Source organism: Falco cherrug, chromosome 1 (genome assembly GCF_023634085.1).
Source record: "Falco cherrug isolate bFalChe1 chromosome 1, bFalChe1.pri, whole genome shotgun sequence".
NCBI classification, from domain to species: domain Eukaryota; kingdom Metazoa; phylum Chordata; class Aves; order Falconiformes; family Falconidae; genus Falco; species Falco cherrug.
In genome coordinates, this window is record NC_073697.1 from 4,688,372 (window position 1) to 4,709,097 (window position 20,726).

Genomic DNA, 20,726 nt, shown 5'->3' on the forward strand with positions numbered 1-20,726 from the left:
GGAAGGGAAAGTTGACCTTAGTAGATGAATTGCTTATTCCTCTCATTCCCTCCTCCCCCCATTTTAATATGAAAATAACTTTTCATAGTTGTAGGAGCAAATTATTATTTGCTTAAAATTATCACACAATGAAAATGCTTCCTATTATTTGTGCCCAAAACTACGACCCAGTCTGATTCCTACAGGCGAATAAGTAGAAGATACCATGTGTTAGTTGTATGTACTGTATTACTTTAATGACAATTCCTGCAAGTGTAGAAATCAAATCAATTAAAACTACTTGAAAGACTTCTGTGCACCCTCACTGATTCATTAGTGCACAGCAAATTGCTCAGAAAGAATTGGGATATGTGTGCTTTATCTGACAGCTGCAGAGCTGTCCCCTAGTTTCTGATTTGATACTTGGTAGAATAGCTCTGAAAGTAGACTCAGATATTTTTAGTTGGAAACAATTATGCAGAAAGCCAGCGTAAGGATCACTGTGGTCTTGTTTGTTGTCCCCCCAGTCCCCCCCTCGCTTTGTTCTGTCTTTCTACTGCTTGACCTCATTTTTCCTCCTCATTGCTTATTCCTATTTGTCTCTTGTCTCATGTCTTTTTTAATGGAACAGATTGATATCTAGGGCTGTGTCTAGACTAGGAGAAAGGTTGAGCTTAGTTCAGCCGTAGGTTGAAGTTATCTGGCCAGCTGTATTCAACCACTTCTTGAAAGCTGGAAATGCACAGCGATTGTTCATTCAGCTTTCAGAGAGTAGAATGAGAGCTTACGCTCCTGGGTAGAATTTTATTTGCTTTTACATCTGATAAAAAGGGTAGGATTTTCACATTTGACTTAGCTAGGTAGCGCTAACCAATCTATCTCAACCTCAGCCTTTGATGAGAAAAGCTGAACGATTCTAGAAGTTCTCCTTACGGTTTTTCTGGTCTGAGGGTGAAAACATGCTCTATTATAAGCCTGGCGTAGGTTGAGGAGTAAATTTCTAGATGAGTAAGTTGCATGATGGAAAATATATTTTTATCAGAGGAGCTCTAGGCTATTTTTTTTGCTCATGTTACTTTTTCATGTTGCTACCAGTATACAAAGTATCAATGGAAACATGTCATTCCTGATGGCTTTTCATACAGTTGGAAGGAGATGAGACTGAATGAGAAAGGACCCCATAGCGCTTAATTTTCAGTGTTCTTACTGGGTTTCATTCACGTAATTTCTACTCATGTGGAAGGGATGGCTGGACATGAAACCCTGGACGATTCTTTGGTCAGTGTTCTGCCCACAGTAGTACAGCCAGGCGAGCTGAGGTGGGCACTGAAAGGATTAAGTGAGGGCTGTGCAGCAAGGCAGCAAAGGGGTAATGTCTCGAGGTCTGCAGGCTTTGATGCTCAGTTCGTTCATGGATAGTCATTCTTCTACTGCTTCACCACTACTGAAAATCTGCAATTACTGACAAAATTAAAGTCCTCCAATTTTCCATGCTCTTAGAAATGTGACACTGGTTAACACTGGCACCGTCAATGTCAAGCATGCTCAGAGCCGTCTCACGGAGGAAGAACCGTGTCCCTTTGCTCCGTTTTGGTTAACGGGAGCTGGTAAAACCCTGCTCGCCCAGTGGCCTGGCCTAGTTCAAGATGGCGCCTTGGGCGCAGGCACACACGCTGCCAGGCCGAGAGCGTGGGCGACCCCCTTCCCACCAGCAAGGCGGGCAGACTGGCCACCCTGGATAGCCTTGAGGGGCACAGCGGTTTTGTAACGTGGTGGTGCGGCTGACCAGGCCCTCCGGGGGAGGGCTGGGAAGCGGTGGAGGGGGGACAAGGCAGGCAACATCGCTGAGGGGGGAATGTGTGGGTGAGCCCTGCCGGCTCCACGCGGGGCTGCCCCGGGGACACAGATCTTTCCCGGCGCCTTCCCCTCCGCTGTATCCGTTCTCCCCGAGGTTGCCCGGGCCGGGAGCGATGCCAGAGGAGGGCAAGGCGCAGAGGCCAGGGGAGAGGGCCCTGCCCGCCATGCCCTTCCGCTGCTTCCCGCCGCTCGGGGCGCGCGCGCCGCCGCCCCCTCCCCATTGGCTGCCGCGGGCGGCGCCCGGAGCCCGGCGGTGCGGGGTGCCCGGCGCTGCGCTCCGCCCGCCTCCCCCGGCCCCGCAGGAGCCACCGCCGGGACGGACGGACGGGAAGGAGGCGGAGCGGGAGCGGGTGCGGGAGGAGGCCGGGCCCCCCGCGGTGCACGGGGCTTTGTGCGCGGGTGCCTGCCAGCCGGCCCGAGCCCCGGCCGGCGCCGCACGGGGGAGCGCGGGGCTCGGCGGGACCCGCAGGCCGCGCCGGGACTAGCATGAGCCCGGGCGGCGGCGCGGCGGCCGGTGCTCCAGCAGCGGCGGGGCGGAGGGCGGGCGGTGCGTTTAGTGGCCTCCCCGGTGGCCTCGCCCCCCGCGCCGGCCGCCCCTAGCGCGGAGCCGGCGGCGGTCCAGCCCCGGGGACAGGCGGGCGGGGGTCGGGGTCGGCCATGGCGGGGCGTGACGCTGCCGGGGGCCGCGGGGCGCTGCCGGCCGCCCGGGCGCCGCGGGCCTGAGGGGGGCGGCGGCGGTGGCGGGGGGGGGGGGGGGGGGGCGTCGCGGTTGCTTCCGCCGGTCCCGCGGCCGGGAGAGGCGCCTGCGGGCCCTCCCTCCTGCTCCTCTCCGCCTCCTCGCCCTCCTCCTCCTCCTCCTCCCGCCGCTCCTCCCGCCGCGCCGGGAGCTGCCGCCGCCTCCCCAGCGCCGGGCGCGCCGCGGTCGGGGTCGCAGCCGGCGGCCGCGGGGTTTTCCTCGTTTGTTTGGGCCTTTTGTGTGGCGGCTCACAGTTGGCTAAGCACGGCCGGGCTGAATCGGGCCGTTGTTCGGGACCCCCGAGCTCCCACGCTGCACATCTCTCATCCCCATCCCCCCCTCCACCCCCCTTCCCCCCCCCTCCTTGTGTGTTTTTTTGGTTTTTTTTTTTGCCCGAGAAGCCACATAACGTGCCTTTCCTCCACGCAAGTCTGGGAGCTGTAAGCCGGACCGATTGCAAATGAAGTGTAATGCATTGTGGGACGTGTGTAAAATTGGATCATTCGAGGGGAAAAAAAAAAAAAAAGGAAGGGACCTGCGGCTGGCGCCCTAGAAGAGGGAGCGGCGGGATGCGCGCAGGTTGCGCCCCGGCGGTACCCGCGCTAGGCTGATGCCCGGCAGCGCACACCCGGCGAGCCGCAAGGCCTGACCCATGCTGCGCTGGGAGGACTAGGCTCGGGCATCCTCAGGATGAAGAAGACGCGGAGTACGACCTTGCGGCGGGCCTGGCCTAGCTCCGACTTCTCCGACCGGGCCTCAGACCGCATGAGGTCCCGCAGCGAGAAGGACTACCGGCTGCACAAACACTTCCCACCAGCTTTTATTTCCCAGGCATCACGGGGATACATGACATCAGGTTTGTAACATAATTTGTCTATGCGAGAGAGCTTTATTGGGAGGCTGGTGCGGGATGTGCGTCTGCCCGGGAAGGCTGTGGCGGTGGGTACGGAGGGGAGCCTGCGACTGGGAGCCTAAGTTGTTATGCATAATGCAAAAAAAAAAAAAAAAAAAAAAAAAAGCATACATCCACCATTTTGTACCTCTGCAAGATTCACAGCGGGGCCTTCGCAATATGGTGTTTAAAATCTATTAGTTGAGTGAAATAAATGTATGAGAGAAACGGTTGCATCTGTCGTGGAAGGGCAGATAAAGATGACTGGGTGCACAGAGCATGGAGCCCTTTGCTCCTTTTGTGTGTAAAAGCATGTGTTGGATATTTACAGCTGCCCCACACGTTCCCCTTTAAATGTAGTTAACTAGTTAACTCATCGGGTTTTTGTGCTTTTCCATTTTGGAAAGGAAAGGGGTCACCTGTGATTGCAGATACTCTTGCCTTGTTACAGGCTCTCCAGGTTTCAGCTGCATGTTTCTGTAAAGGCAAAGAACACTTTGGTGAAAATGACTGTAAACACATTTGCATTTGAGGTGTAGGAGACCAGACCTGCGTATGTGGGGGAAACACACATGTGCATGTGTACTCGTTTGTTGATTGCTTTCAAGGGAGGCTGTAGGGAAATAACGGACACTGCACCAACATGTTTGTGCACGGGAAAGAGGGAGCGCAAACAAAACAAAAAACGGCACAGGGAAAGGCAGGCATCGGGAAGAGGCTTGGCCTTCAACAGAGTGCTGGTGTGATTTCGGAAAGCCTCAATGCTGTTTAATGGAAGCTGCTCCATCCTGGAATCATCTTAAAGGCCTTGGAATTTAGACATTTCATAAACGCCCGAAAGAAGACTTGGAAAGATGCTGATGGGGAGGGGGCTGAGGGCAGAAAATCCTGGAAACCTCCTTTGTTGTTCTGCTGCCTGCTTATTGTGATGATTGGACATAACGTTTTGTTACTATGATGGCAAATTCCAGTTTATCATGAAGGCACGTTTTCCCTCTGAGGCTCATTTTAGGTTGAGTAGGCAGATACCTTTGTTTTCTCCCTTTTTTTCCTCCTTTAAAGGAGTTTATTATGCATTACTGAAAACATTTTCAGCCTGTGCCCTGTCCCCCCCGTTTCTGCTGCAAAGGTTGAGCCAAAGATTGTTGTTGTCAGTTATATGCACACTTTCCTATCTCTGACTCTAATAAACACATCTCTTTAGTCAGGATTGGTTTCTCATGTTTTAAAAATGTCTTGTGACTGTTCTTTCTTTAATGCCCGAGCACAAGGGAAATAATACGCATTTTATTGAAAAATCCACCTGTGTAAGAATATTGTGCTATTTTGGCAATAGCTGCTCTGATTTTTCCCTTTCCTGGGAAGCCGCATACCGAGAGGAAATGACAAGGATAATTTATACTTGAACAGCTGAAGAAGAGGAGAATGGTGGTGGTGGTGGAGGGGCTGTTTTGTTTTGTTGCTGCTGCAGGACCTGAAAGCAGCTGGAAAGCCAAATCTGGCCATACCGTGAAGATCGTTGTTCTGCGTGAACATCCTGATATTCCCACTGTTAAGATATGCTGGGTCAGTTCTGTTGAAGTCTGTACTTCGAGGCCTTTCTTTCTTTCAGTGTGGAAGCGTGTATTTAAAAGAGAAGGAGCTCACATGAGCATTTTGTGCCAGGCGGTGTGGATTTTTGCTTGGTTTTAATTCTTCAGGGAAGCAGTCTGGCTCTGTAAAAGCTTTATCTTGGCAAGACTGGTACAATCCAACCAGACGGTCAGACACCAGCGATCTGCAGAATCAGATGTGTCACCCTCCATTTGTTGGCAGATACCTGTGTCCTTGGCTGGGGGTGGGGGGAGTGGGGGCGGGCATAAATTTGTAATCTGCTATAAATGTTCTAAAGTAATCTCCAGACCCCCTGAATCCCATGTTTATAAATATACAGTGCATGGATTTCAATTGCAACAACTGGAGAAGGAGGACAGATGTCATGTTTAGTTTGAGTAATTTGCTAAAGTTGTTGGGGGAAGAATACATTGAAAATTAAAATCGGCAATTGTTTGTTGTTGTTTTGTTTAAAAACAAAACAAACCCACCAACAACAACTTAGTAGGCTTTTAGCTGGCAATGCAGTTGTTCTTTCTTGATGGATAGTTTCCACATTCATTTATTTTTAAAGGATCGTTGTCCGCTGCCTTTCCAAGTAGTAGTTTTGGGAGGAATGGCTACTGTATCGAAACACTTCTCACTATTTGAAGGAAAGTCTCTTCCTCGCAGAAAATCTATAGGAAGTCCTCTGGCATAAAAGTTGTGGGGATCAGGAATACAAATACATTCTTTGTCACCCAGAATGTTGCAGGGGAGAAAGGGTCCCGAACACATGGGCTTTTCAGAGGGCTGCATTCTGTTTATCCAACCATTTAACCTCATCACCATTACCATTGTTGTGGTTCTCTTTTAATTAAACGCTGCATTGTTTGGGATGGGGGTAGAGGGTGGGAAAGAAACCCTGGGTTTCTTTGCCTCAGTTACTCTGCTTAGGAAAATATGAAAACGCAGACAGTCGGATGGCCTTCAGTAAGATGTTAAAAAGCCTGAAATGTTTACGTTTGCCTGGATGGGGCATGGAGAATTGTATATGTATTTTTTTCAGCACAGAGAAATACTGAGCAATGGTGTTGCAGTCAATGCCATGGTGTTTTTTTTTTGGGGGGAAATACAGTCTCTAAGCAGAACCATGTGTATAATGGAAGTGCAAACCTCATGCTAGAGTGGTGAAGCACTCCTGATTTTAAGCAGCCCTTTCAGTAAAACTGAGTAAGGACCAGTTTGGTACTTGCTTGATTAGAAGCAGCATTGGTGGCTGGCAGTGATGTTTTCAGTACTTGGGGAACAAACTGCCCATAATTACAGAAAATTGATGCAGATGCAGTTCATCTGAAATTTAAAGATTGTTTGACAGATGAAGGGAGATGGAAGTAAGAAGGAAAAAAAGCAGGGAATTTAGAAAATCACACATTTTTACTGCTGAATAATCTCTTGATACTTGCTATTAAATTGGCTGTACTCCAGGGTTTCTTTAGGCCTCCTAGCAACCACTAGGTTCAAAGGCCATGCGAGGAGTTCATTGTTCATGCGGAATATTAATTTCCCAGTGGAGGACTGACTTGGAGAAAAAACACTGAAAAAGAAAACTACAACAATGTAGAGTTTTGACCTTGTGTGAAAAGAGATGTTGAGAAGTTTGAATCCAATAAAAGCCATACACATTATTGAAAAACGGGGAATACACTCAAAGTTTTTGATCGATTGCTGTTTATTTCAAGGGAAAATAAAGGAATCGTATGAAACTGCCAAGCAGGATAAAACTTAGTGAAACTTAGGAGGGCTTCAAGCAGTCGCACGAAATAATACGTATAGCTTTTGAAATGCTGGAAGCTTTTTGCTTTTTTTCTCTCCTAAATAACAAAGGCAAATCCTGGATTTTGTTTTAGTGGGGAGAGGAACTGCACCCTGTGGTTGACCCAGCCATTAAAAGTTACCAGAACTGACTAGAGTTCTGGAAAGAAATAATTTTTTTTCTGCAGCCTTTCTTGAGCTACTTCAATTGAAGATCTTGGTGTTGGAGGTGGTGTTTCAGGTTGAGATGGGGGTGGTGTAGGGTAACAGGCTAGCACAGGCAGCATGAAGCAGTGTCTGAAGAGCTTTCTACAATGGTAAAAACCAATTCAGAGCATGCTTATTTGAAGATTACCTTATGAAAACTTTGCAATTACGTTGTTGTTCTTGGCTATAAAATTTCCTTGCAGAGGTTTCAGTGCTCTGAAGTTGAAGGGTAGAAATCAGTCTCAGTGTTGCGCTGTTACTGGAGGTTGATTACCAAGTTGAAGCAGAAGGGAAAGGAGAGAAGTATTTAACACCACTATCCACTGATGGCATCTGTGTGCAAATTAAAATTTCTAGGAGGAAGACATATCTTCATTCTCTGTTTCAAGGATGTTTGATGGAAGGTCTAGGACTGCTTCTTTAGCCTCCTTGTAAGGGAGCCAGTAAGAAGGATCTTGGGAGTCATTTGAGCAAATCTGAGTCCTGAGTATTTTTTTTTTTTTAAGCTTGAACCTCTAACTCTTAGTATTTGCAGATAGCCGTGTATGAACTGAAGAACTCAGTTTAACGTAGTTGAAAAATTTCAGATACACACAAAGCCTTGAAGCTTGTTCAGTTCTCCTGACCCTTCATTCTGTTGTCTAAAGGAATATATTCTAGCTTGAAAGTAGCTGTATTGTAATTAATATTTAATGGAATAATCAGTATTGTATCACCTGCTTTTTCTTTCAGTGTGGTATTAAACACCTTCCAATTCATCTGCTTAACAGTAATGCGATCTCTTCGCTTCCCTGAATTCTGAGTAGTTTAGGCTGTCTGAGACCAGACCCATTAGTGGGACAGTAAAAACGAAGCGTACAGGTGTCAGTGGCTAGCAGGGCTAGCTTTGCCACTTGGCTCCTGCTCCATCTCCTTTGCTTCAGCCTGTTCTGACCTGGTGAACCCCAGCTGGGTCATTCTGTTCAGTTACTTCAGGGGCTGTGCTTGCTTTGTTGCTTGGGAAGCTGCTTCTGGGCTGGCTGTGTCTTCCTGCTCCTTTTGGCCTCTGCAGCATCCACTTCACCTTGACAGAGAAATAGGAACTTGAACTGTGACCTGATCTGGGGTGTGGGTCTAAATGTACTCTTGTCTTCAGACCGCAAACTTGGTCCAAGTTCACAGACCAGTCATTTTGCACAGTTTCTAGCTCATTTCGGTTTCCTTCCTTGGTTTCTTGCCTAAAAGAACACAACAGACAATCTTCTTTCTCCTCGTTCTGTGGAACGCTGGTTTTCACTCATGTGATTGCGTGTCTGGTGTTAATTCACATACAGTGTGTGCCCATGCCTGCGTGTTAGGCCAGTGTCTCCATGCCTGGCCCTTTCTCACCAGGTATGGAGATATTTTCTGCATATCCATGACTTCATTTTTAGACCAAGCTGCGGACAGTGTCACGTGTACTACTTGTGCATTCAGCTGACCAGGCTGCGTTTGAGTACCTGTTCTTCCTGGCCGCTTTTTTTGTTCATGACATTAGAAGAAAAATCAAAGAGGAATGAATCTAAGAAAGGAACAGAAGTCTGTGTGTGTGCCTATCTTACCTAGACCTGTTCATGTTTCTATCTCAGTTCAAAGCACCTGTCCCTGCAGGGCTAAGTTTCAGGTAATTTTTCCTTCCCAGCCTCTGTTGTTACTTGCATTCAAAGTCCCCATGTTCTCTCTGCTGGTTTGCTTGGACCTTCAGCCAGACTGGGGTGCACGGAGGTGCTCCAGGATCGGGGCACCAAAGGGTATAATCTCACTGGTGTTTACACAGAGGTGTCAGTCTGAATCTGAATACGTTTCTAGGTGTGTTTCTCAGTAATCAAAAAGTGATTGAAGTAAATTTTTATACACGCACTAGGCATCGTGATAGCTTACTGAAGATACAGGAAGCTCCTCTTTCACGAGTAGGCGAGCAGGGGTTCGGAACAAGCACAGTACTGATTCCTCACAAATAGCTCCCAGTCTTTCACAGGTATGGAAGTTATACTCTGTTGGCAACATTTGATAAACTCGAAGGGTGTTGAATATCTTGCCATTTTGGAATTGAATAGCAGCCACATCTTTACAGAATGCATTACTTGTTGGAGGAGGCTGAAATGTGAGGATTTTGTAGATCACCTTGGTTTAGCCTGGTGACCTGCTCAGTTGTGAGCAACAATAGGCCTTCATTTGTATGCAGGATTGTTCATCCCAGAGTAAACTACCATCTTTGTAACATTCTTTGCACAGTTTAAAAGAGGCATGAGTAAAATTAGGTATGAGGACTAAAAAGGTGCTGTTTTGCTACGCACATTGTGAAGTCCTCCAAAAATTGGGGCGTGCTTTTCAGTGTTCTGGGGAGCTTCTTTAGTATGACTCTGCTTCATAACCCATAGCAGGTTGTAGAATATCTCTGTGAACAGCATTAAAACCGAATCAGCATTCTATCACCTAAACGCTGGGCCATGATTCAAGTACAGCAGTGCTGAAAAAAACATTCAGATACAATGACTCTTGGTTCCTCTTCAGCGTGCTTTTTGTCTGGTTGGAAGAGGCCAGACAGTATTAAAGCCGTGACCAAAAATTGTCAGCTAATTTAGAACTTGTGTAGGAATTGCTAAATAATGCAATATTAATTGTGGGTTTTTTTCCTTGAAAAGCATGATACATTACATTATTTCAAATGATAAAGCTACCATTAAATTAAAACCAGGTATTTGATGATTTTGGTGGAGTAGATGTAAATCTGAGCCTAGAAATATGGGTTGCCCTTTGTAAGAAGTACCTAATGAATACTTCATGCAATTCTGCTGAACTGTTGGTTTTCTTTTTCACCAGAAAAAGGAAGAGTAATAGTAACCATTGAAACGGAGATCTGGATGCCTGAACTTGGCGCTTTCAGTTATAGGTCTTTTTTTTTTTTAGGTAGATTAAATATGAGGATAGGAAGCAGAAACACGGTTTAAAAGCTACTCTAGGAGTCCAGGAAACTCTGTGCTTCTGTACTTGTCCGTGAAATAATTTCTGGTGTCAAGGCCCATGGAAACTGGAAAGTGCTTGAATACTGAAGCTGCAAAACTCCCAAACCAGCATTTGTTGCTCCCAAGGGACTGCCTGTAGCTATGGGGCAGGGGGTTGGGGGTATGAAGGTTGTTTATAGCTACTGGCTTGCTTTTTTTTCAGCACATGTATTGAGTTGGCTGCTCTACTGATGCTGTTTGGTATCTCACTCTTGGACGACATACAGGTGCTGGAATTATCTTGCTCAAATAGACAGTAGAGGAGAAGGGAAAGAAAAAAGAAAAAAGGAAGACCTGGCTTTACAGGAAGCATATTTGTGCATGCAGCATGATGGAGTGGGTTGAACAGTCTAGTTTAGACAGAGCCCTGGGCTCTATTGGCAGCTTTTAAGTGGTTTGCAAGAGGTAACCGAAACAAGAAAACTTGATTTTCAGCAGGGTTGAATTCATTATAAAAAGCATAGCAAGTCTGCCTTTTCACTGGGTTTGAAAGTCAGGAGTGGAGAGGTGTTGTGTCAGTGGTCATCTTTGTGTTCTTGGGAACTTTTAACTGTTTCTGCAGTTACAAAAAAGGTCCTTTCTTAACCCTGGGCTTAAAATGGTAACAGTGGGTCACAATGAACATTCAAAAATAGGTGTATTCAGTGTGAACAGAGCAACCCTCATTCTGCAAGTCAAATCCTGCATCCAGATCAACCTTTGGATGCCATGGTGTTCATCAGAATTTTTCATCTTGCATTCCTGCAAGCTGAAAAGGAAAGGCTGTTGATAATACCAGCAGTAAATGATGTGGAATGATTGTTGTTCAATGTTACCACTTCTGCCTTGTCAACCAACTCATCGCAACCCAGAGATAGTTTTGGTTTTCTTCAAATTGTAGATGGTGTGATTCCTATGATTTGTAAAGTGTAGGTAGGAGTAGTTCTTGTTACTTCAGTGGGAAATGCTATCTGCAGGACATAGCTACAAATGCACGATTTATTCAAAATTTCAAGTTTTGTTGAAAAAAACAGATCTCAGTGGGTTTTACTGGATCCGATAAGGTATGAAAGCAGAAGATAAGAGGAAGGATGAACAATTTCTTTGAGAAAGTCTTTTAATTTGTGGACTTTTGCGTGGACCTATGATTCTTGAGGGTGTGAGTGGCCTATGTCTTGCACATGCATTTTGGGTATTATGAAAAAGAATGAATGAGAAGTTGATTGTATTTATACGAGGTCTTTTTATTTAATGAAAGTATCAAGAAGAGAGACAGCAGAGGCATCTTGCAAGTCTTTAATTTTGTATCTGTCTTGTAAAGTTACTCCTGACTTTTGTTTCTCTGTGGTCCGTTAGAGGTATCAGTGGCTAGGCAGTACATTGCATGCTTTAGTTTTCAGCTGGAACGATAAAGCAGTAACTGCTTCTGTTTAGGGGATTTTCTTTACAAAATTGTTCAGATTGCCTAGATGAACTGTACCCCTCTCTCTTCCTTATGTTTTATTGACTAGGAGTTTTATTTTGAAAAGTATGCCTAACATTAGGCTAGAAGAGACTTGTGGCCACTGTCATCTGGTGGGGATGCAGGAACTGAAGCAATGTGAGAATCTCTTCCTGAAGCTGGGTACTGTTCTCAGTGTGGTATGCATGTCCATGAAGCATCTCGCACACTTGTTTTTGAGGTGCTGATAGCAAGTAGAAATCTGCATTTAGTGATCTCAAAATACCTTTTCCAGCTACTATTTTCTTTCACAGCTGTATTGTTCAAAGAAAAAAAAAAAAAAGAATGGCCCTTTGTAGTGAATTTGAGCTCAATGTTTTGAGGCCCAAAGAGTATAATAGACAATTCAGAAATAATTAATGTAGAAAAGGCAAAGTTTGGTATGAAAGCTGAGTTCATCATAACGCAGGAAGCTGTGCTGGGAGAACCTAGATTATATAAACTAGTTCTCTTGCCCATTTGTGTTCTTTTCATTTCCTCCATAATTTCCTATGAATTTCCTGTTGATGACCTGTGACCTAGTTTCAGAAGATGAACTTCTGACCATGTGTGATAACATTTGAAATGCCATAAATGGGACCATTTATCTTATAAGGCAGTAAAGATGAGGTACTAAATTTCGTTGTGGTTCTGAACTTCGTCTCTTAAATTTTCACAGTGTTTTAGAGCAAAGTACCATTCTTCATTTTCATAGGATGTTTAAATTCTGCTCCCCTGAGAATTTACATTCTTGGATCATACAGTGACCTTGTTTTACTACATGTAAGCCTTAAACTAAATATTTTTTTAAACAGGATGAAAAGGAAGTATTTTTTACAAGGTTTTCTTAAGGTTTGTTGTACTTCTAGGTGCAAATGCTGCATGGTTGGCTGGGTGAGTACAGGGAACAAAAACTTCAGAGGAAAAGGTTTATTGGCTTTAACGCTGAAGTTTGAAGCAGCTGCAACCCCCCTGTGTAAACTGGGCATGTCTGCAGGACATCTCTTCTGAGAGATGGAGGGCAGATACCACCGGCCATGGAAAGTTCACCCAAGGCCCAAGTGGTCCCTCAGCCTCTGGCGTCAACTTCAGGACAGGTTTACTGATGCAGGGACAGGATCAGGGGTGGGAGCAGCACAGCTTGCTGTTGTTTTGTTTGTCCATGTGCTGACTCCCTCCCTTTACACTAGTCCAGTCCAAAATTATGAACAAAAGAAATGCATTTTGGGGGAATATTTATAGGTTTGTGATATGTTAATAGGTCTTCAGTCTCTGCTTTCGTTGTGGATGCATGTAGTTACTTTCTTGCTCATTAGTTACAGATGTTTTACAGTCGTACATGTTATATTGGTTTGTGATGGAAATTATGAAAAATCTTAGTGAAATTATGAAGAGTGGTATATACATATACACTTAATCAATAGGATTGTTGTATGAAAATACTGTGAGGCAAGGGCTCAGCGAAAATCATTCGGGCTTCTGTATGGGACAAGTGTCCTTCCATAGGTATTGAATTTCAGGAGTGAAATCTTGAAATTATATTTGCATGAGATATGATATACCATAATATATCTGCATAAGAATGAATCTCTTTAGAATATTTTCACGGAACACGGAAGCAAAAACTGATTTTCTTCATGTTTTTCCAGTCAGTTCTAATGAAGTCTCAGTTTCTGAACAATTTTTTAGAATTTCTCTGGAAAGAGATATAGCCATCTCTAGAAGAAACATTTTGCAGATTTTTTATTTTTTTTCTAAAATCACAAAGCATTTTCCTTTGAGTCAATCTTGGGTTCAGTCTGTATAATTATTTTAATTGCAGACATATTCCTCAGTAACCGTGAATATAAAATTAAGGCATCTTTTAGAAACTTCATTTAAAACCCCATGTTCTTAACTACCTCTTTTCACAAGAGGGTGAATAGCTCAGTAAGGTACTGTTTATTTTAGAGCCACGTGCGATAACTTTTCATCAGACGCATGGTCAGCTGTATTGCCCTGTGCAGCACAGTAAAGCATAGTTTATATAAGTGTATTAGATTTTGTATGTTGCAAACCTGTGCTCTCTGCATGCTTGTTAATGACTATATGTGAGAAGGCATGCCATGTCCCCAAGGGTCCGATTCTGTCCTTCAGTGGGAAAAACGCACAAATATTTTGTTGGCTGTTGAGGTGGGAAAACTTAACTCCCAGCAGTGCTGCTTCCCTGAATGATGCATTTACCCATCTTCCTTGCACATATTCTTTGCCTGTGTCGGGGAACTGGAAAAGCTGAGGAGGGCATAGCTGTGTAATGTACTGCTGAGTAATGCTCCCTTGTAATTGAAGTCTGCCTTTGAATAAGGGCCATAGATTGGAGAGCTAGAGAAACTGGGGCAGGCTTACCAGAAACAAGGGGTGGGTGTGATGGCAGTGAACAAAAAGAGGAATCGTGGGCAGAGTTGCTGTTCTGCCAGAGCAGGCTTGTGTTCTTGCATCCTGGCTGTGAGAAGTACATTTCCCCAGCTTGCCTTTAGATTTCAATTTGAGTCATTTAACTCACTGGATTTAAATCAGGACCATTGCTCCTTCAGTTGCATGTCTCTGAGCTCATTTCAAAGGCTAATAATTGATACAGTTTTTTCTGCTTACCAGATGATAATCTCATTCAGTTTTCATCCCAGTGCTGATTGTTCTAAATAGAGCAAGAAGCACGCAGCAGTACAGTACACTCAGCTTTTCATAAGTTATCCCTTTCCCTTTTTCACATCTACAAGAAATACACTGGAGTAAAATGAAGTGTTTCACTGTAGCTTGCACTTAGACTTAAATCATGAAAAGGTAAGGCAAAAAAATGAGGAAAAAAGCTTTATCTGCCTATGTCATCATAATTCATTCACTAGTTAATGGGGCAGTTGAATAGGATTGTGTATTTCACACAGTGAGAAGGCATACAAAATGATGTTGGATGTTGGATTTTACTTGTGGATTGGTCTCAAACCAAGCTCTGTCAATACTAGGTATGGCAAAATTGTCTGGCAGTGCAGCTGCCCTTGGAAAGTGTCATTTTTATCTCCAGTAGCAAATGAAGCTTCAAACCCAACTTTTTAGATCAGAGCGTTTGACCTGTGTTTTGCACTCCTGAAGGGATGTGTGTATGTGATAGCGATGCATAATGTTTGGAAGGTGATTTTGTTATGGGGACCAGCAAGGAGGAAAAAATAAAATCTAAAAATGGCTCTGGTATATATTGCCATGCAATGACAGTTTTGAATGACAGTTTTCCAGCAAGAGCTAGAAGTAGCGTGAAAAATTTTCCTTTTTTTACCACAAGTGAGAACCTAAGAGTGGCCGTGCCAGTTAAGACCCAGTTCTGTCTGGCCCACTCTTCTGTGTCCAACTATGACCACAGACAGGTGCCCAGGGAGGTAGAAGAAGAGAGCAAGTGCACGTGGTGCTTCCCCTGGCGTGCTTGCCCACGTCCAGCTGGTTCAGGCAATGCAGTTTGTTGAGCAATCCTCAACAGTTTCTCTTGCAGGCATACTGTGTGGTACCTGCGGGAATATTAGGGGAGTGACAACTGCTTACCTTGTAGACAAGGAGCTGCCTGGTGGCAGCCTCGAGTTGTGTGCGTTATCAGTACTCGGTGTGCGTTAGGTCTCATCCTGTCCTGTTTTGCAGTATTTCTCACGAATGAGGGCTATATGCATGTGTGAAGAAGGTTTTGAGGCTCTTGGTATTTTGGTGGTGGAGGAGCGGCAGATCAGCTGTTAGGTCAAGAGTCAGTATCAATCCCCTCTCTCTAAATACAACACACAAATTCCAGATTCATGTAACTGGTGTATTAATAGCATTCACATCATCACACATTCGCTTCTGTCACAAAAGAAGTATTTCTTAATGATTTTTGTAATTCCACTTACTCCTCCTTTTTCACTTAATTTTATTCCCTTAGTTCCCCCCTTTCCTTCCCCTCTGAATTCTGGGCATCGTGTGCCATCTCATCTTGAAGGAGACACATGCCTAGATGAAAGGCTTGCATTAAGCAGGAGTTTCTTGTTATATCAACTCTTGACATTCCAGAAATGTCAACTCCTGATTCATTTTGCAAGCGGGTTCTGGTGCCAAGATGTTAGTTGTTTCCAAGTCTTCCATTTATTATAAGGCAGAACTGCTGTTTCAAGACAGAGTTGTTCTGAGAAAATACTGCAGAAGTGGATCCTAATGTTTCGTGTCTCCAAGGTATCCCCTTTCCTTATTTTGGAGGTGTTGGCTGGCTCACAAGATTAATCTTGGTTGATTCAGCTAAATAGCTGAAGGCCATAACCTTCCAGCGTGTCTTCCTGAGCTTGTGACACAGAAGGTGTCTGTGAAAGCATGGGTTTTTGCGGGAGCCAAGCGTTCAGCATCTCTGAAGAATGGTAAATAGGGCTGTGGTGGTTCAAAATCCACGTGTCTGGACTTGCATCTGGGCCTGAACTGACCCCATCCATATGCTTTGCAAATAAGTTGCCTTTGAAAATGGTGGTGGAGCATAAGAGTTCAATACCTGTCCAGTTGCCGTCATCTGTCTGCAGAGCTGCCAAGGCATCCATCAAACTTAGGTCCCCAAGCCCCATTAATACCTAGACCAGCATCACAGAAATACATTTTCTGAAATAGATTTCAGGTGTTTTGTGTACATGTGGATGGAGACGACTGCATGTGGTGTTCCTTCCAGTGATGCTCTGTGTGCGCGCCACACATGGCCCAGCCCAAGGGATACTATGTGCACATTCAGTGGTGCTCGTGGGAATCATCTTTTTGCTGTGTATGTGCAAAATAACTTCACTCTGTGTGTTGATGGTGAGTGGCGTAGTATGTATGTTATATATAATTTTACCTTATGTTCTTTTTAAGACTGCTGTCTTTAATTTCCACCCTTCTGCTGAAGTTTTTATATTCTGTTTGTTAATAGAGCATCAGAGCACATCCATTTCTTATTTTCTGTTTGAGAAAACTATATCTTATACCGGTGTGAGTGTATTTTGTTTATGCTTTGTGTACATCCACAGGTGTTTAATTTAGATGTGCATGCTGTTAGCATGTTAGTAATTGTAATTGATGTTGCAGATATGTTTCTTAGCAAGAGCAAAATATAAACACTGGAAAAACAATGCAAATGGTAGAAAACATAGGGTGCAAATCAGTAAAAATGGTAGAAAAGTGATGAAATTTTAGTAATAGACAAGTTTAAGAAAATTTACAAATTCATTCTCGGCAATCTTTGAATTTGTCACTTCTTGTTTCTTCTGCAGAAGTGGCGTCAACTACCATTGTAGAGCTGAGATTCTCACAGGACATTGATTTTTGTTCACTCTAGTCCATGATCTAATCTAACTGTATAGTGGGTGCTTAATCAGAGTAACTCCAAAGTAGATTATTTTAGAGTCTGAAGTTACTATTACATGTTTAAAAACTTAGTGTTTTAAATCATAGCACACAGTAAGAACGTATTAAATGTCCCTTGCAGGATCTAAAGCCTTTATTTTATGAACTCTTGAAAAAACTGTGTGCTTTTAATCCGTATTAGCTAATTTAGAAGCAACAGCAAAGGTCAAATGTTAAATGTTTGATTTGGCTTCTCTAATTGTAAGATCATTGAAAATGATACGACCTGGTAGACCATGGGGTCAGATTCTTCTTTATATACCAGTGCAGTTCTATTGATTTCTAATTGAGTTGTTGCTAGTTTATTGTAGTGTGAGAGAGATTCGTGCTCACATTGAGTAATACTGTACCTTTGCAGTAGCGTCATTGAAATGAGCAGTGTTACTACTTTGGTGGTGGTGGTCTCAGTCTGGTCTTGCACTTGCATGTATAGGCTAGTAATCCCCTGCTTGCACAAGGGGCCAAAGGGGACCTAGAGCTCTTGGTGCTCAGATGGAGGTGAAGACCACCCTGTGCACTTATGTCAGAGGCATGTAGGTGAGGGCAGGGGGAGAACTGGAGCCTAAAGCAGTTATTGCCAAGTATTACTTGCTGTCAATCCTAAAATCAGGGCAAGGTGCCAGATTTTGTGTAAAATGCCATGCCTTGCTGAAACGTGCTGTGGTGTGACACCATAGAGTTTACCTTTCCCTCCTGTCATCCTGAGCTGCTCCTCGCTGTCACTGCAATATGATGGCCCCTTCCTTGATTGTACCAATAGTTCCGAGGACAGGGAGTTGGACCAGAGGCTGATATTTAGGTGAAGCAAGGGTGAAGCAGGCAGAAAACCCCAGTGTTCAAAGGGAGATTTCTCCAAGTGGAGGCTGCAGGGCTTTCCCTAGAAATTATGCACAACTAGCTATTAAAGCAAAGAAAGCCAGAAAGTTTTTGTGGGCTGCCTTGTCCCTTGCTTTCATTCATAGAGCTCCTCTCCCTTGGGTGTACTCGGATGTCTCTTTGTGTGGCTGAGGTTTGGCTTCAGCCTCTCCTCAGTACACTTTGTGATGGCTCACCAAAACTTGCGGGGACATAAGACCTTTGAGGCTACTCCCCCGCTGTCGTCTGTGCTTGATGCTGCCCAAGAGTTACAACGTGGAAGAACTGACAGTGCAGGGCTAAGAGAGACAGCAGCGTCACACCATGTGTTCCATCATCAAACCTGACCCACCAAAAAGTCTACAAACATGTCTCCTAAGAATACATGGGGACCCTAACTTCAGAGTATTTAATTTACTTAATAGATTATAGAAAAAAATATCATTAAATTTTTTATTAAGAGCAAAAGTTTTGTCTTGTTAATCCCAATTTCAGAGCTCTTCACTAACAAATTCTTTTAAGATCTTCCCCCTGCCTCTTCAACAGCGTAGAGGAGTAAGCTGGATAGCTGCTAGAAACCTGTAAGCTGTGCTCTTCTGTCGCAAATCAGAAGTGTCCCTTTCTTCTTGGATCCTAGGATAATTTATTTACTTTGGCATCAAGGGGAACCTTGGATGTGTAAATATTAAAGGAACAGGCCACAAATAAAGTTGGAACATTCAGCAGCATTTCACAACTCTGAAACAAAATCTATGAAGTGCAGTGTTAGTGAATGTTTATATAAAACATGCTACGGTATTGCATTGAACAATTATATCTCTCTTATCTCAGACGCTGATCTCTAGCTAAAGCCAAGTGTCTTGCAGGTTTAAATTGCTCAGTATTTTTGAAGTCAGCGCGGTAATGAAATACACTAAGCAGCTGAGGTTTGTGTGTAAGCATCTTGGGATATTTTTTTTGGCCTTACTACTTTTATCTTTGAAGACGGAAAAATAATATAGTCAGAAGGAAAAGGCCAGAGTCTAATGAGTTTAATTCCAAAGAGCTGATGTTTGTAGTTGCATTTAAACCTTCTCTTTAGCATTTGCGTCTCAACCTCATCCTTTTTGGAAGTCTTTTGTTTAGAAATATTTATCTTTTATGAGTGTAAATCCTACACACACACCCCTCTTGTCACCTCTTTCACAGCCACAAAGGGCTCTGATGGCAGTGGGGTTGCTGTTTCCATGGTCAGGGGCAGGGTGGTGGGACTCTGAGGCCCCTTGCATAAGGAGCTGATGGCCTACCACCAAGCCTGTCTGACCAAGCATTTGTGAGTGTGTGGGAATAGTGTAAGCTAATTTGTTGGATGTCTCATGGCTCCTGCTGTGTTGTAAAAGCTGTCTGAAACCAGCTCATGCAGCAGTGAGAATATACATAGGCAGGGCTTGATTCGAGAGATCTAGAAATCATAGTTATGATCAGATCTTTCCCGGTGCACGTGAGTTCGTTGTATTGGCTTTGTTTTGTGAAGAGCAAAAGGCTTAACCTGCTTTTGTAGCCTGCATTCAGGTAAGAAGTTCATGGTTGCTGTACAGTTTAAAATGGCAGAGGTTTTTTTATTTTAGTGTGTGAACCATGGAAGTTGGCATCTGATACTGCCTCTCCTCACTTTTGTGATTATAAAAGACAGTCTCATCACTTGCAGCAATGTCTCCATTGTGGTTGCAGCTATGGTTTATATGGAGGAATAACAATAGAGAACAAATTAGTATTGGATTTATGGCTTTTCTTAGGATAGTTCATCGAATAAGACCAGCCAGCTCTTCATGTGACATTAGCAAATGCTCTGTGGCTCACCAGTAGAGCAGACCTCGGAAATATTGCTGTCTGGCTTTGGAGGACAAAGGTGGGATGTGCTTTCTGGTGGTTCTCAAAGCATCAGCAGTACAGAACAAGTGGTGGTGGGTTTTAATGGTCATAACGGTAACTGCACATGCTTTTAAGTGGTTTCTTTTTTATTTCAAATCTGGAACTCCTGAAGTTCCTATGCTTCTCATTTTGACTTACCAAAAGTTAACTTTTTCTTCTTCCCTTACTTCTCACTCTCTTTACTCTTCCCTTTCACTCCCCATATTGCAGTTGGGAATAAGTAGAAAGGTCAGTGTCAGAATTCCTAAATTTTACTCTGTATTGGGACCAGCGAAGCCAAAGAAGCAGTTACTTCTTTCTAGGTAAAGAGACGGGAAACCCAGCAACTTGGTGGTATTCAAGTGCTGGCGTGTAGCTCCTCAATGCTGCCTGCCGTGTTGAGAAGTACCTTGCCAGCTTCCATGTTGTGATCTTTTTATTACCCTTCTAGCCTTTCCGCTCCAGCCATTGGTCAGGCTGGCCTCGGCTCCAGTATGATATTTTGGAAATTTTGATCATGCCCCTGGCTCTTGAGATAAACAGCTTAAGCATCAATTTTACAAAGGGGAGTTGCATCTGCCTGGAAGGAGCTGAGTTGTGGTACTTAGAGGAGCAGCCAGACAAGTGAGAGTGGAGAAATAGCTCAGGAACCCTGAAGCTGAAAGCACTGACATGTCAAGGGATTAATAAGCTGTGTTTTTGCAGGATTTATAGCCATTTTTTTCTCAAAATGTCACTGACAAACCTTCCTCATGCTGAGGAAACAAGTTGTATTTCAAAATTGTGTCACCAAGAGAAAGGGATTGTGTTTTTATTTACTTCCTTTATTGGTATCTTAATGTGTCCTCTAAAACACCTTCAAATGTCTCATTGGTGGTTTGACAGTGAATTGCTCTATTCTGAGTTGTTTCCAAAATAAAGCTTCTTCCTGTGCACTTTGCCAGCAACCTCCAGATAGTTTCCTGTGACCTTTGTAGGAAGTTTGACCTGTAAAGTGTCACCAAGTATGAGGAGAGGTTCGGAAAACCAGAT

General features: G+C 44.1%; 1 protein-coding gene across 5 annotated transcripts in view; it reads left to right on the top strand.

Annotated features, from left to right (window-relative positions):
• Window positions 1-20,726, top strand: part of STOX2 (storkhead box 2) — a 149,164-nt gene that overhangs the window by 69,491 nt on the left and 58,947 nt on the right. Inside the window, exon 1 of one of the 5 annotated variants that reach the window (XM_005445360.3) lies at window positions 2,073-3,428. The exons of 3 other annotated variants lie outside the window; for them this stretch is intronic. In XM_005445360.3, the coding sequence (XP_005445417.1) occupies window positions 3,263-3,428 (166 nt within the window). In that variant the 5' untranslated portion in view covers window positions 2,073-3,262. Of the gene's footprint in view, window positions 1-2,072; window positions 3,429-20,726 lie in introns of those variants that run through there. One more of the 5 variants, XM_027814147.2, reaches the window with a different exon arrangement.